This window comes from Ursus maritimus, unplaced genomic scaffold (assembly GCF_017311325.1).
Source record: "Ursus maritimus isolate PB19 unplaced genomic scaffold, ASM1731132v1 scaffold_20, whole genome shotgun sequence".
NCBI lineage: Eukaryota > Metazoa > Chordata > Mammalia > Carnivora > Ursidae > Ursus > Ursus maritimus.
Window position 1 is genome coordinate 57,107,614 of NW_024424453.1, and position 15,111 is coordinate 57,122,724.

Consider the following 15,111-nt stretch of genomic DNA (forward strand, 5'->3'; position numbering starts at 1 on the left):
AAAACATCATATACTGAGGCATAGTGGTCTACTTAGATCTGATGATTTCTCCATGACAGATGGAATGTATGAAGGCAAATTACATCCTTTTTAGTTTTTAAAACAAGAATGTTATCACCGTTCTATTTTTATTTGTCTGTATTTGGGAGAGTCAGGATCATTTCTAGTAGCTACAATTGCCACTTTCATGACCACCATTTACTGGGGTTGTCTTGAGTTTGACTACACCTGGAGTTAAAGAATAAACCAGGTCTGTTTGTTAGGGAAGGAGCTAACAGAGGGAAACAGAAACTTAGGAAGTTTCACACAGCAAGTTAGGGACAGAGCTGGTACTAGAACTAATGTCTCCTTAATCCTAGTCTAATGTGATTTATACACTTCATTATCCTTCTTTAAAAATATCGTTAGGGGCGCCTGGGTGGCTCAGTCGTTAAGCGTCTGCCTTCGGCTCAGGGCGTGATCCCGGCGTTCTGGGATCGAGCCCCACATCAGGCTCCTCCGCTGGAAGCCTGCTTCTTCCTCTCCCACTCCCCCTGCTTGTGTTCCCTCTCTAGCTGGCTGTCTCTCTCTCTGTCAAATAAATAAATAAAATCTTTAAAAAATATATATTGTTAGTAATCATTTTTGCCTTTGTCTTTATGACTGAGATTGACACTCAAAGATTTAAAACATTTTTATGTCTTTAACCTCTTTATCTGATTATAAAATTAAGATCATTGATAATTAAGATGGTAATAAGATTTACTACTGTTTACTGCTGATTTTCATTACTAAAATTAAAGGCTTAAATCATTTCTTTTGCTCTACATTTTTGGTGGCCTACGAGGAAATAAACTTCCTTAAAACAAGTAGAAGATTCACTGGGAGCTTTCTATGAGTTAATGATAATACAAGTGGCTGTAGGCAGCTGTGGCTGAGTAAAGACAGAAATCCTCTGCTTTCGTGAATGGTGAACTTTGAGCCTTTCATTAAACAAAAATGGATTATAGAAAAAAATAAATTCAAAATGGGAGATAACATACAGCTCATATGACAAAAATATAATGTTAATGTATGAAAAGCTCTTAGAAACCAAAAGGAAAACACAAAGTAGCTCCATTACAAAAATGGGCAAAGACAATGGCCAAACAGTTCAGGAAACAATATATACAAATAGCCAACAAACATTAAAGTGTTTAGCTTCAGTAGTCAAATCCAAACTAAACTAATTAGGTACTGTTTTCCGATAAAGCATATGTGCATTCCTTAACCCTTACACTGGATTAAATAATTAATGGGATTGATAAGATGGAAACAGGTTTATTCTTGACTGAGCTCTTCCTAACTTCAAACACAGGAATTAGGACTTTCCTTTCTTCTTTCACTGACTAGAACAGCTCTCCTGCCAGTATTTCTCACTTTATCATCTAATGATTTAAGGAATTCAACTAAAAAAAAAACTGAGAGTTTTCATGTTCTAGATTTCTTAACTCTGTGTGGCAAGCAGAGTATCTGTCTCTTGAGAATAATTTAAATTGTGATATTGTCATCAGTGGCAACAAGAAAATACATTTCAGCCTTATATGAAAAGTGAAAAATTAAAAACTTTTATGTCCATCAATTTCAGAAATGTCAAATAAATTATGCTTCATTACCTTCATTATATGGACTGGATGTATAACTGCTGTAAGGAGCGGCTTAATCCATATGTACAGACATGGAAGAATCACCAAGTTTAAATAACAAAAGCAAGTTCAAAGTAATATGTCTAGAATGATACTATTTATGTATTAAAAGGAAACAATTCAAACTGTAGGTGTGTGTTTGTGTAAATAAATAGAGGTGTATATCCTATGTAATGTACACACATAAGCACATAGAAAAGGTCTAGAGCAATCCTGTCCAACAGAACTTTCTGTGATATAAATGTTCTGCATTTGCACAAATACAGCAGCCACAAACCCCATGTGACTGTTGAGCACTTGAAATGTTGTTAGCATGACCAGAAACTGAATTTTAATTTTGTTTAATTTTAATTAATCTAATTCTAAATTGCCACATAGGGCTAGTAGCTACCATACGAGATTGTGCAGGTCTAAAAGCATAGTACCTAACTGTTAATAGTGGTTACGTCTAGGGGCGCCTGGGTGGCGCAGTCATTAAGCGTCTCCCTTCGGCTCAGGGCGTGATCCCGGTGTTCTGGGATCGAGCCCCACATCAGGCTCCTCCCCTATGAGCCTGCTTCTTCCTCTCCCACTCCCCCTGCTTGTGTTCCCTCTCTCGCTGGCTGTCTCTATCTCTGTCGAATAAATAAATAAAATCTTTAAAAAAAAAAATAGTGGTTATGTCTAGTAAAGATGTGAGGTTGTATGCCTGTTAACAGGAGACTTTTATTTTTACTATATGTATCTCTAATTTCACAGTGAGGATGTACTTAAATAATAATGTTATAATTTTCAAAACCAATTAAAAATACTTTTTTTTTTTTTTTAATGAAGAAAGAAGCAGCATGCTGTATTGGAGAAAATACTGGTCTTGGAGTCAGCTCAGATTTAAGCCCTTGCTCTGCATTCTTTTGAACCTCCTTGAGCCAGATTTCTTCACATTTGCAGAGAGATAATAATCACATGGTTGGTGGGGTGTTGATACATAAATGCTGCTAGAACCATGCCTAACACCCAGTAATGAAGAGAGAAAAAAAGGAGAAAACAGTAGATTTCCTGTTGAGGATATAACAAGTTAGATTACTAACATTAGCCCACCGACTACCCAAAATCAAAATCAGATTGTGAAGCATTAACTTTTAAACAATTAGGGAATTTCACATCCCTTCCAAAAATATTGAGTTATTAGGTAGTTGGGTAGACAAGTGTGAAGACAGTGTCCTGTAATTACAGAGAACATTTGAGATGAGTTTGTGTCACCCCTGAGACTAGACTGTTGCTACTCCCATGTGAACCACTGTCACGGTATAACCTCCCCGTCCCCCTCCCCCTCTTTGTCTTAGTGCCAGAAACCATCTTTCATGGACACTTGCTCATAGAGAGCTTTTCCATCTCTTAGACTATAGAGACCAAATTATGGGCAGCGTTGAAAATATTCTGAATCCCCTCCTTGGGCTAGAATGGGTTTGGTCTCTAGTGCCAAGCTAGACAGGGAACTGATGGCGGAATTCGTGAAGGTAAAGATACTGTGGTATTGTTTTGGAGAAGGGAAGTAGTTTTCTGTTTATAGATTATTTGCCAGTAGGTAGATTTTAATCAGTAATCAAGTGTTTTTAAAAGATTTTAATTTTATTTATGTTGCATAAAAAAAGTGTTTTTAAATAAAGCGAATAATCATCTGTATTGTTTGGGGGAATTATATTCTCTAGGATTTCGAGCAGTCAAATTTACTTTGCACACCAGAGATCTGCTAAGCACAGTGTTATATATTCTCAACTCCTGCAGTTTATCTGTTGAACATATCCAAAGCTCGAACACTAATGTGCGTCCCCAGCCTCTCAAGGAGGCCAAGAGGATGCCTGACAGGCCCATCAAGTGGGACAAATCTTACTACCACTTCACTGGATTCAAGGACCCTCACGAAGACCCCGAACAAGTCTCAAGAATGGAAACTACCCTAACGTATGTAAAAGTTCTTATTTAACTAAGCTTATTTGTAGTTGATATTTAAAATGAAAGTCTAATCTTCCAGGAAAAGTAATTCTATCAATATAGTTAATCCAGTAACCATTATGAAAAAGATGTTTCAGGTTTCTTAAAGTTGCCAGAATACTTTTCCAACTGTATTTGATTTGTAGTCTTTTGATACCAGACACATGCAAGAGATTGTTTTGTTTTAAGTTTTAAAAATTCTGCTCAAGTTACCCCTGGTAAATGGAGAAAGGATATACCTAAGACTATTTAAAAAAAAAAAAAAAAAAAGCCTTCTTCATGTGTTAAGCATTTCCAGTTTCTCCAGGTAGCGCAGCAGTAATATCCTTTAGTGTAATAATCCATACCTGATAAAAATGCATGAAGACAACATTTGAAAATATCATCTGGGGGGTTATAAAGTAAGCTCTCAGCTATAAAATAAATTAGTCCTAGCGATGTAGTAATGTACAGCCTGGGGTCTGTGGTTAATAATACCATATGGTATATTTGGAAATTGCTGAGATAAAAGATCTTCTCAGTTTTCATCACAAGAAAAAAAATTCATAATTATGTATGGTGATGGCTGTTAACTAAACTTACTATGGTGATCATTTTGTAACATATACCCATAACAAATCATTATATTGTATACATGAAACTAATATGTCCATTATATCTAAATTTAAAAAAATATATCATCTGGAATGTATTGAGAAAGAATAATTTTTAATTATAAAAAACCATGTATGAAATATTTCTCTTTTATTTGTCCTGTTTGTAAAGTCACCATTGTTTTTTCGAGTAAGTCCTTTTTGGACCCGGTAAAGACCAGCCATCCTCTGCTCCTATGGTTGTACCTAAAGAGTCCGTGGCTCACCACAGGGTTCCCACTACTACACGTGGTAAAGTACCCTTGATTATCTACTGGCAGAGCATTCGCTTTGTGGATTACCTGTACTAACTCAGGAATCCCTGCCCTTGTTATCTAGCTAGATGCCCAATAAAGCTGCAGAGACAAGAAAGTAGCAATCTAGTACAGAAAGGGAGACATACCTGTTTGAAGGCATGTGTGTACATGTCTGTGGGGTGGTCTATCTCTGATCTGTGTGTGTAACTAGTGGGTAAATCACCTCCCTAAATATGTGGATTTTAATTGTTCAAATTCTCTTTGTAAACAAAACCAAAATGAAAATGTGACTTTGGAAATGATAATATAATGACAGACCAGAAGTAATGAAGATATAGAGGTAAAAAAAAAAAAAAAGAATAGTCATGGTAAGATAGAAATTGATGATTAAAAAAATGGTTAGAAAAACAGAAGAGATGATAGAAGGTAATTACATGCAGAGGCTATGATGGAAGTTGAGTAGATTGCTGTAGCATGAGCAGCTCCACGCCCCTTCGAGCCAGTCTCGACCTTCTCCCGAACACAGGTGTTGCTCACTTTGAAAGCACTCTACTGAGGGCTTATTCAACAGTTTGTCTTACGTGAGTTTTTCGCAGTAAGGATTCCAGGAGCTTTTATCATAAAAGCCAGAATGATATCTGTGTCAATTTCTTGTTTCAATTATTAATTTTTTAAATTTGTAATTATTTTAAAAATAATTATAAAATTGTTGAACCATTGGAGAGCTTTCAACTCATGAATCGAGTGATGCTGCCTCATAAGATTTAGGGTACCTGTAATACAGCCAAAAATTGTTAGCCACCACGGTCATTTTGGCCATATGCAGTTCAAGTTTTTATTTTTGATTCCTGTATTGTTTAATTTCATCTTATATATTTAGGTTGCAGAAGAGGAATCAGAAGGATCATGTGCTGAATTATAATGGTCACTAAGAGCATAAAAATGATAATTCTTCAAACTTACATCAAACTGATCTTTCCTTGATTTATAAATTGTATTCACCTGATCAAAATTTATTCTTGAAAACATGTTAAGCTACTTCTAATATTTCAAGATGTAATTGTTTAGAAAGATGATATAATAGCAATGTTATTAAGTGTAGACTGAAGTCGTCTCTTGTGAAATAAAACACAGAAATTGTGAAAATAAGTCAGCCAGGATTTTTTTTTTTAAATAGAAGAATTACCAGGTTATAACAGCTCCAATGTGTTTTCATAGTACGTTTGGTAATTCCTTTCCTTTTTTTTTTAAGTGGTAATTACATTTCAATCCACATTTTACATGCTATGTAATTCCGAATTTTTTAGCAAATTGTGCTTTATCTTACCTCAAAATCAGTTTAGTGTATAACCATATAAAATAGATAAAATGAAATTTTTAATGCCTCAGGAGTTTTTTCCTATACTGTAATAGAAGTTTGCCAGTCTCAAAAAAAATTAGGAAATGCCCCTCCATGGACATGTTGTAAATTTTAATATGTCCGTATTTTGGGTATATTCTCTGATTATCAAATAATATTATAACAAAATGGATTTTATTTACATAATTTGTGTTTGGAAGGAGCCAATAGGATCCATGTCTGTCTAAACAAATAATCCTATATGTAATACCTTTCCCAATGAAAAAATATGCCATTGAACTATAGCAAGACCATTGAAATGCTCTTCTGTCAAGCACTGAGATCCAGTAAATGTCAGACTTCTGTTTTTTACATTCGAACTTTGAGTTATATTTCACTTTCAGTGTTGAAGTCCTAAATCAATCTTAGTGTCCACAAAATGCCACATTGGATAACTATAACATTGGAACTATTTCTGTAGAACATTTGAAAATTTTAGTCATGATTTAACTCATATCATGCATTTATTTATTTTTCCCCTTTCTATAAGCTAAGTCAGTGTTTTTCATATAGCAAGTATAACACAACTTAGTGATTTGGGACCAGCAAAGTTGTTTTGCTTTTGCTTTCTTCTTCTTTTTTGTTTTTAAATTTTTTAAATATATGTTTTCTGTAAGTAGTGTTTCTCAAAATACTTTAATTATGTAGAAACATACATGTATGTGCATGTGTATATACTGAGTCACCGTTCAAAATTTCTTACTATGAAAAAAGTTTTCTTACTATGTATGTGTTGCAATCCAAGAAGTTTGAAAAGCTATTGGTGTAAATGCCATACTTTGTTCCATGCAGTTTGAGGCCCAGGAGTTTGAAATTTATGCCATTTTAACTATATTGCGATTTGGGTTCATGGCTCTCCTTTTCATCCTCTTAAACCCATGAAAAACAACTCCTTGGCTCAATCCCAGGACCCTGGATCATGACCTGAGCTGAAGGCAGATGTTTATTTATTTATTTTTATAATAATATTTTTTTATTATATTATGTTAGTCACCATACAGTACATCCCTGGTTTTTTATGTAAAGGCCAGTGATTCATTAGTTGCATATAACACCCAGTGCACCATGCAATACGTGCCTTCCTTACTACCCATCACCAGCCTATCCCATTCCCCCACCCCCCTCCCCTCTGAAGCCCTCAGTTTGTTTCTCAGAGTCCATAGTCTCTCATGCTTCATTCCCCCTTCTGATTAACCCCCCTTTCTTTATCCCTTTCTTCCCTACCGATCTTCCTAGTTCTTAAGTTGCATAGATGAGAGAAATCATATGATAATTGTCTTTTTCTGCTTGACTTATTTCACTTAGCATTATCTCCTCCAGTGCCGTGCATGTTGCAGCAAATGTTGAGAACTTGTTCTTTCTGATAGCTGAGTAATATTCCCTTGTATATATGGACCACATCTTCTTAATCCAGTCATCGGTTGAAGGACATCTCGGTTCCTTCCATGATTTAGCTATTGTGGACAATGCTGCTATGAACATTGGGTGCATATGGCCCTTCTCTTTACTACGTCTGTATCTTTGGGGTAAATACCCAGTAGTGCAATGGCTGGATCATAGGGTAGCTCAATTTTTAACTTTTTAAGGGACCTCCACACTGTTTTCCAGAGTGGCTGTAGCAACTTGCATTCCCACCAACAATGTAGGAGGGATCCCCTTTCTCCACATCCTCTCGAACAATTGTTTCTTGCCTTGTCTATTTTTGCCATTCTAACTGGCATAAGGTGGTATCTCAGTGTGGTTTTGATTTGAATTTCCTTGATGGCTAATGATTTTGAACATTTTTTCATGTGTCTGTTAGCCATTTCTATGTCTTCATTGGAAAAGTGTCTGTTCTTATCTTCTGCCATTTTATAATTTGTTTATTTGTTTCTCGCGTATTGAGTTTGAGAAGTTCTTTGTAGATCTTGGATACCAGTCTTTTATCTGTAGTGTCATTTGCAAATATCTTCTCCCATTCCGTGGGCTGCCTCTTAGTTTTTCTGACTGTTTCCTTGGCTGTGCAGAAACTTTTAATCTTGATGAAGTCCCATAAATTCATTTTATCTTTTGTTTCTCTTGCCTTTGGGGATGTGTCATGAAAAAGGTTGCTTTGGCCGATGTCGTAGAGGTTGCTGCCTATGTTCTCCTCTAGAATTTTGATGGATTCCTGTCTCACATCGAGGTCTTTCATCCATTTGGAGTTTATCTTTGTGTCTGGTGTGAGAGAGTGGTCAAGTTTCATTCTTTTGCATGTAGCTGTCCAATTTTCCCAGCACCATTTATTGAAGAGACTGTCTTTTTCCCACCGGATGTTTTTTCCTGCTTTATCAAATATTAGTTGCCCAAAGAGCTGAGGGTCCATTTCTGGGCTCTCTATTCTGTTCCATTGGTCTATGTGTCTGTTTTTGTGCCAGTACCATGCTGTCTTTGTGATCACAGCTTTGTAGTACAGCTCGAAATCTGGCATTGTGATGCCCCCAGCTTTGTTTTTCCTTTTCAACAATTCCTTGGTGATTCGGGGACTTTTCTAGTTCCACACAAATTTAAGAGCTGTTTGTTCCAGAATAGAGAGCCCAGAAATGGACCCTCAGCTCTTTGGGCAACTAATATTTGATAAAGCAGGAAAAAACATCCGGTGGGAAAAAGACAGTCTCTTCAATAAATGTTGCTGGGAAAATTGGACAGCTACATGCAAAAGAATGAAACTTGACCACTCTCTCACACCATACACAAAGATAAACTCCAAATGGATGAAAGACCTCGATCTCTGGTTAAGTTAATTCCGAGATAAAGTATGATTTTTGGTGCTATTGTAAACGGAATGGATTCCCTTATTTCTCTTTCTTCAGTCTCACTGTTCGTGTATAGAAATGCAACTGATTTCTGAGCATTGATTTTGTATCCCACCACATTACTGAATTGCTCTATAAGTTCTAGTAGTTTGGGGGTGGAGTCTTTTGGGTTTTCCATATAGAGTATCATGTCATCTGCGAAGAGAGACAGTTTGACTTTGAAGCAGATGTTTAACCAACTGAGCAACTCAGGCGCCCCAGAGTTACTGAAGTATTTTTACCTCAAAAGAATCATAACTCTAGGAACTAAACAAAATGTCTTCAATTTGCATCTAACTTTAGACCCTGTACATGATATTCATGTATTCATTTTTATATACCACTTTGCTTTGGCTTCATTTCAATATCAGCTTTTTTTTTTCTCTCTCTCTCTGCCTGCATCTTATAACAATACATGTACTAGAGGCGCCTGGGTGGCTCAGTCAGTGAAATGTCTGCCTTCAGCTGAGGTCATGATCCTGGGGTCCTGGGATCAAGTACCACATTGGGCTCCCTGCTCAGCAGGGAGCCTTCTTCTCCCTCTCCTCCTCCCCCCACTCCTGCTCGCTCTCTCTCTCAAATAAATAAATAAAATCTTTTTTAAAATGATCTTAAAAAATACATGTACTATATTTATCATTGTAAGTATAATGAAATCATTTTTTAAACCAAGGCAAGATCTAGCAAACAAAGTAACCACTATGAAATAACCACTTCGTACCTTAATATGGTTATAATCAAAAAGAAAATAGCAAGTATTGGGAAGGATGTGGGAAAAAACATGTCTACATAAAAATTTGCTCATAGCAGCATTATTCATAATAGCCAAAAATTTTCCATCAACTAATGAATGGATAAACAAAATGTGGTATATTCATATGATGGAATAGTATTTGGCCATAGAACAAATGAAGTACTCATACATGCTACAGCATGGATGAACTTTGAGAACATTATGCTAAAAGAAAGAAACAGTCACAATGGACCATATCTTGCCTCAGTCCATCTATGTGAAATGTACAGAATTGGCAAATTTGTGAGACAGGAAGTAGATTAGTGGTTGCTAAGAGCTGGAGGGGAGTTCTGAAGTAACTGCTAAAGGGTATGGGATTTCCTAGGATGAATGGTGATGCAAGTGTCCTGAAATTGATTGTGCTGGTGATTGCACAACACTGAGAACATACTAACAATAGATGACTTGTGTGGTATATGTATTACATTTAAGTAAAGCTTTTATTTTTATTTATTTATATATTTTTAATTTAAATTCCGGTTAACATACAGTGTAATTTTAGTTTCAGGTGTAGAATTTAGTGATTCAGCACTTCTTGCAACACCCAGTGCTCATCACAAGTGTGCCCTCCTTAATCCCCATCACCTGTTTACCCATCCCCTCGCCCACCTCCTCTCTGGTAACCATCATAGTTAGGAGTCTGTTTCTTGGTTTTCATCTCTCTTTTTCCCCCTACAGTCATTGTTTGTTTCTTAAATTCCACATATGAATAATATCGTGTGGTATTTGTCTTTCTTTGACTGACTTATTTCACTTAGCATAATACTCTCTAGCTCCATCCATACTGTTGCAAATGGCAAGATTTCATTCTTCTTTTGTGGCTGAATAATATTCTGTTGTGTATATAATGTATATACCACATCTTCTTTATCCATTCATCAGTTTATGGGCATTTGGGCTCTTCCCATAATTTCACTATCGTTGATAATTCTGCTATAAACATCAGAGCGCGTGTATCCCTTTGAATCAGTATTTTTGTATTCTTTAGGTAAATACCCACTAGTGCAATTGCTGGATCATAGGGTAGTTCTATTTTTAACTTTTTGCGGAACCTCCACACTATTTTCCAGAGTGGCTGCACCAGGTGCATTCCCACCAATGGTACAGAAGTGTTCCCCTTTCTCTTCATCCTCGCCAACACCTGTTATTTCTTGTGTTATTAGATATCTTTATCTATGTAGATGTAGTAAATGCTGTGTTTAGAAGCTTCATTTTTATCTCGCTGTGGAGAAACAAAACACAACAATTGTTAAATTAGACCAGTTGATTTTTATACACTAAATGTAAGCATTCCAAAAATCAAGTCATGAGTGTATAATCATAAGATTATATTTTGGTCTACATTTTAAGACATTTTTTCTCCAAACCAAACATGATATGCTGTTTGATAATTTATTTGTCTGCAAATCATGCTTTCTCTTATATGGTTTAAAGTAAATTGAATAACATATATTAATAAATGAGGAAAATGTAGAAAAATTATAATGCAATAGCTAATAATAGTGATGTAAAGTAAGATATTTTTATTTATTTTCTTATTTATCCCATTATGCAGAGATGGCAACATTTTTACCAATACCCTTAAAAAGGGAGTAGGAAGAATTATTAATTACTATACAAAGTTAGTGAATTAAAGATGTTGAATACTTTTACTTAGAGGATAGGGTCCCAGATCCTTCTCCTGATATGCAAAACCCTTCATAGTCTGACTTGCCACCTGCCCCGACCCTGCCTTCCCACTCTCATCTCATACTTCCCTCCCTCTAGGCATGATATGGTCTAGGCATATTTTCACCTTACGGTTCCTCTGCACTAGCATGATTGGCATGCCCTTCCTCTCACTAATCTGCCTGGAAACATCTGATGTATCTCTCAGGTTCTCATAGACGCTCATATATACTATTCTTAAAAAAAAAAAAAAAGATTTTAGTGCACTTGAGTGGCTCAGTTGGTTAAGCTTCTGCCTTTGGCTCAGGTCGTGATCCCAGGGTCTGGAGATCAAGTCCCATATCAGGCTCCTTGCTTGGCAGGGAGTCTGCTTCTCCCTCTGCCTGCCACTCCCCCTGCTTATGCTCGCTCTCTCTCGCTCTCTCTCTCTCTCTGCCAAATAAATAAATAAAATCTTTTTAGGGAGCCCGAAGCGGGACTCGATCTCAGGACTCTGGGATCATGACCTGAGCCGAAGGCAGACACTTAACCAACTGAGCCACACAGGCGCCCCAGAATATATCCTAATTTCCTATCTCTATATTCCTTAGTAGATGTGTCTCCCTTTGCACAGCAATTTTATCTTCTTATATCTCAACACAACACAGTACCAAGCATTTCAAATAAATCTTTGATTTATTTTTATTTACCATACAAGATTTTTACCATAAAGATTTTTTGGTTTCAAGATTATCAACTTGATAATTTTTTTTAAAAGTCTATTCTGCCACAATAAGTCATATTCTAGTTATGATGACTTCCTTTGTATATATAAAAAATTAAATTTTAATTATGCTAAACCTGTTGCTTGATTTCTAGAGATGGGATAAAAGTTTAAAATTCAAGATACTTCAAAACCTCTCCCTTATGCGTATTACAATTTTCTGTGGGCCGTACTAGATTTTCACTCACACACAGCCGTCAGGTACACGTGGAGTGTAGAACTACCACTTCTACCAGAGCACGTGCATAAATAATGTTACAGGATAACTAATCAGGTGAAAAAGTCAGACTCAAAAGACACATCTAATGATGCTGGTGACATTTAAAGGGCAGTGAATATGTCTAATGAAGGAACTTGCAAAGATTACTTTGTGGGTTCTAGCTGGGTAGATTCCAACTTCTTCCTTTAGTTTAATCTTGGTCACTAGTGCCCTGAGCTCTCAGTGCTTACTCCCCCATATCTCTACCAAGTCCCTCCAGTGGCCAGACCTTACCAGCCCTGTCTGTGTTACCACAGAGTCTCCCAAAACACCTGTCCTTCCGGGTCAGTCTGTGTACTCCCCTGGTGTGCACTGCTACCCGACTGCGTGCCCAGCTGAAGCCAGCTCTGCTACTTCAGGCTATACTCAACTCCCCACCTCCTGTTTTGCTTATAATTTGGTAAAGGTCTGGTTGGAAACTCAGTTTAACACCGGGGCTGCTTTACTGTGCTGCCTATGTCTTTTAGTACTAGAAAGGTTTGCACAGTCAGTACTGAAAGTGTATATCTCTGTTTTTTTCTCTCTAGATCCTGGTTAGATAACAATGGGAAAAGTGCAGTTAAAAAACTGAAGAACAGTTTGCCACTTAGAAAAGAACTAGATCGTTTAAAAGATGATCTGTCCCATCAGCTGCAGCTCTCAGACATCAGGTAACAGACAGAACCTAATTAGAGACTAAAATAAGCATGTATTATCGACTGGTCAAGCTTTCCAGCAGTTAAATATTTGCATCTTTAACTTTAATTATTCTGATAACTATAAACAGCCTTCAGTTATCTTTTTCTGAAAGTAGCTAAATGTTCATTTGTGTAAGAAAACATCAATTTCTTGTTTAAAATAGTGAAGTAAGGTTTAGATACTGACATTTTTAGCATAAGAGTTTAACTTTTTAAGGTAATGTTTATAAGAAAAATATCCTTTTCCATATGCACATATTATATAAAAAGTAATTATTCCTCCATCCTGTGAGATCAGTATTCAAGTTTAAAATGAGGAAGGGAGACAGAAAATGGGTGTTGTATTCTTGTGTCTGTATTTTATAGCATGACTTTTTAAAGTTTTCCTTAACCTGGAAATCACAGTTACATAAAGATAACAGCATTAATTATAAAAACAGATTTAACAGCTGTTAAAGCAGTAAGGAAGGGAAAAGGGGGGCCTGGTATGATTCCAGGGGCGGGAGGAACCCCCTGTTACAAAAACTGAGAAACTGTTGCCCAGTCTTGTGCTTGAACATTTCTGTTACTGTTTATTGTAACCTCTTTTTTTGTTTTCAGTCTTCAGTATCAGGATTTTTTTTCTTCTTTTGAACTAAATGACTATTTGGGTATCATAATAGCACCTTTTTCTTGTGCGTATGGAGTTCTGATAATACTTATATGTTTTGTTCTTGTATATTCAAATCATAGTGGTTTTGGGGTTTTTTTCAAACATAGTTTTATAAGATAATTCAGATTTCAAGGGAAGCGTGTAGACTTGGGGTATGTGGGATGTTTGGATTTGTGCTGATGGCTGCTCTTTTATCATCACTTCAGTATTTTGAGGCCCTGCTTTGATTACAGGGGTTCTTCCAATTCCACAGTCTAGTAGCATGGACTTCTCTAGCTAATACTCAAATAACAAGATCCTTTTTAAAACTCTGTAAAATAAATGTATGAACATAAAAGTACCTTTTTCTAGTGTCAATTCTAAATGAACTATCAAAGAGACTGGAATTAGAAAAACAAAAGGATTTTTTTAAGGATTTCTTAAACATAAAAAGAAACAAACATTATATTACAATATGGTGTAGAAATCTCTCAGCTTTGATTTTTGCCATGGTAAATATCAATAAATATAAAACACATAGACAGAAACAATTTGGGTTCTCCACTTTTAAGAGTGCAAAAGCTTTCTGAGACCAAAACATCTGAGGACCATGGGTATGATGGCTTTCCACTATTGGAAAATCAGCCAAGCCTCCAAAAGATGGAAATATTTTGACCAATGACATTGTTTCTAACTCTAAGCCGCCTGTGTGAAAGACCATTTATTAATAAGAACTGTATTTAGTAGCTTTATCACAGTGTTAATTCTTTGAAATTATATGTGTTTCAACCGTGGGTTAAAGGAAAAGTTTTGAAAATCCACTTTATCAGAAATGACATTCATCAGAATTGGTGATAGGACAAAGAAGGAACCTAAGTTTTTTGAGAGCTTGTTTTGAGTGCCTTACTCCTTCACAAATGTTGTCCCCTTTGATTTATGCTACCTGTGCTGGAGGACGTGATCCCACTTTGTATGTATGAAATGGAAACATTAGGAAGGCTAGAAGCAACTTGTTCAAGGTCACAGAGCCAATAAATCACAGAATTGGAATTCAAAGGGGGATTGATGCTTCTAAAGAGAAGTACTCTTTACATTTGGACACCAGTACCTCTGTGACACCGTGCGGATATCAGGTTCCATTTTGTCACAAAGATTCAGTGTTCATTTATAACATAAGTAGACTACATGTCATAACAAATCACTTTCTCTATAATAAGATAAAAATAATCCGATCTAGAACTGGAGTTCCTAATTAGAACTTAAATCTAAAACAAAATCGTCATCATTGGATGATGTGGAGATGAAAAAGGTTTTTTTAAGTGTTCCCTATTTCATTCCCTTATTTTAAAATAGAAACAGCATTGTGTATTTGCTTGTTTTAAATGTTTGGATATCTGAACATAGTAGTAATATTTTTACCCTCTGGCAAACCATTCATTTTCTATTTGGTTGCTTAAAAAAAATGAGCTAGTTGGAAAACATATGCCTACTTGAGAAAGAAACTCACTGGCTTTCACAGGAATCAAGCCGCAGAAACTCTACTGGCTTTCACAGGAATCAAGCCGCCGGAGTGCAGGCGCAAGT

The 15,111-nt window shown here is 36.2% G+C and overlaps 1 protein-coding gene across 2 annotated transcripts in view; it reads left to right on the top strand.

The window, feature by feature from the left end:
• TCAIM (T cell activation inhibitor, mitochondrial) overlaps positions 1–15,111 on the top strand; it is a 70,463-nt gene that overhangs the window by 35,298 nt on the left and 20,054 nt on the right. The window contains exons 5-6 of one of the 2 annotated variants that reach the window (XM_040637036.1): positions 3,353–3,605; positions 12,747–12,869. In XM_040637036.1, coding sequence (XP_040492970.1) covers positions 3,353–3,605; positions 12,747–12,869 — 376 coding nt within the window. The remainder of the gene's footprint in view (positions 1–3,352; positions 3,606–12,746; positions 12,870–15,111) is intronic. The other variant, XM_040637037.1, reaches the window with a different exon arrangement.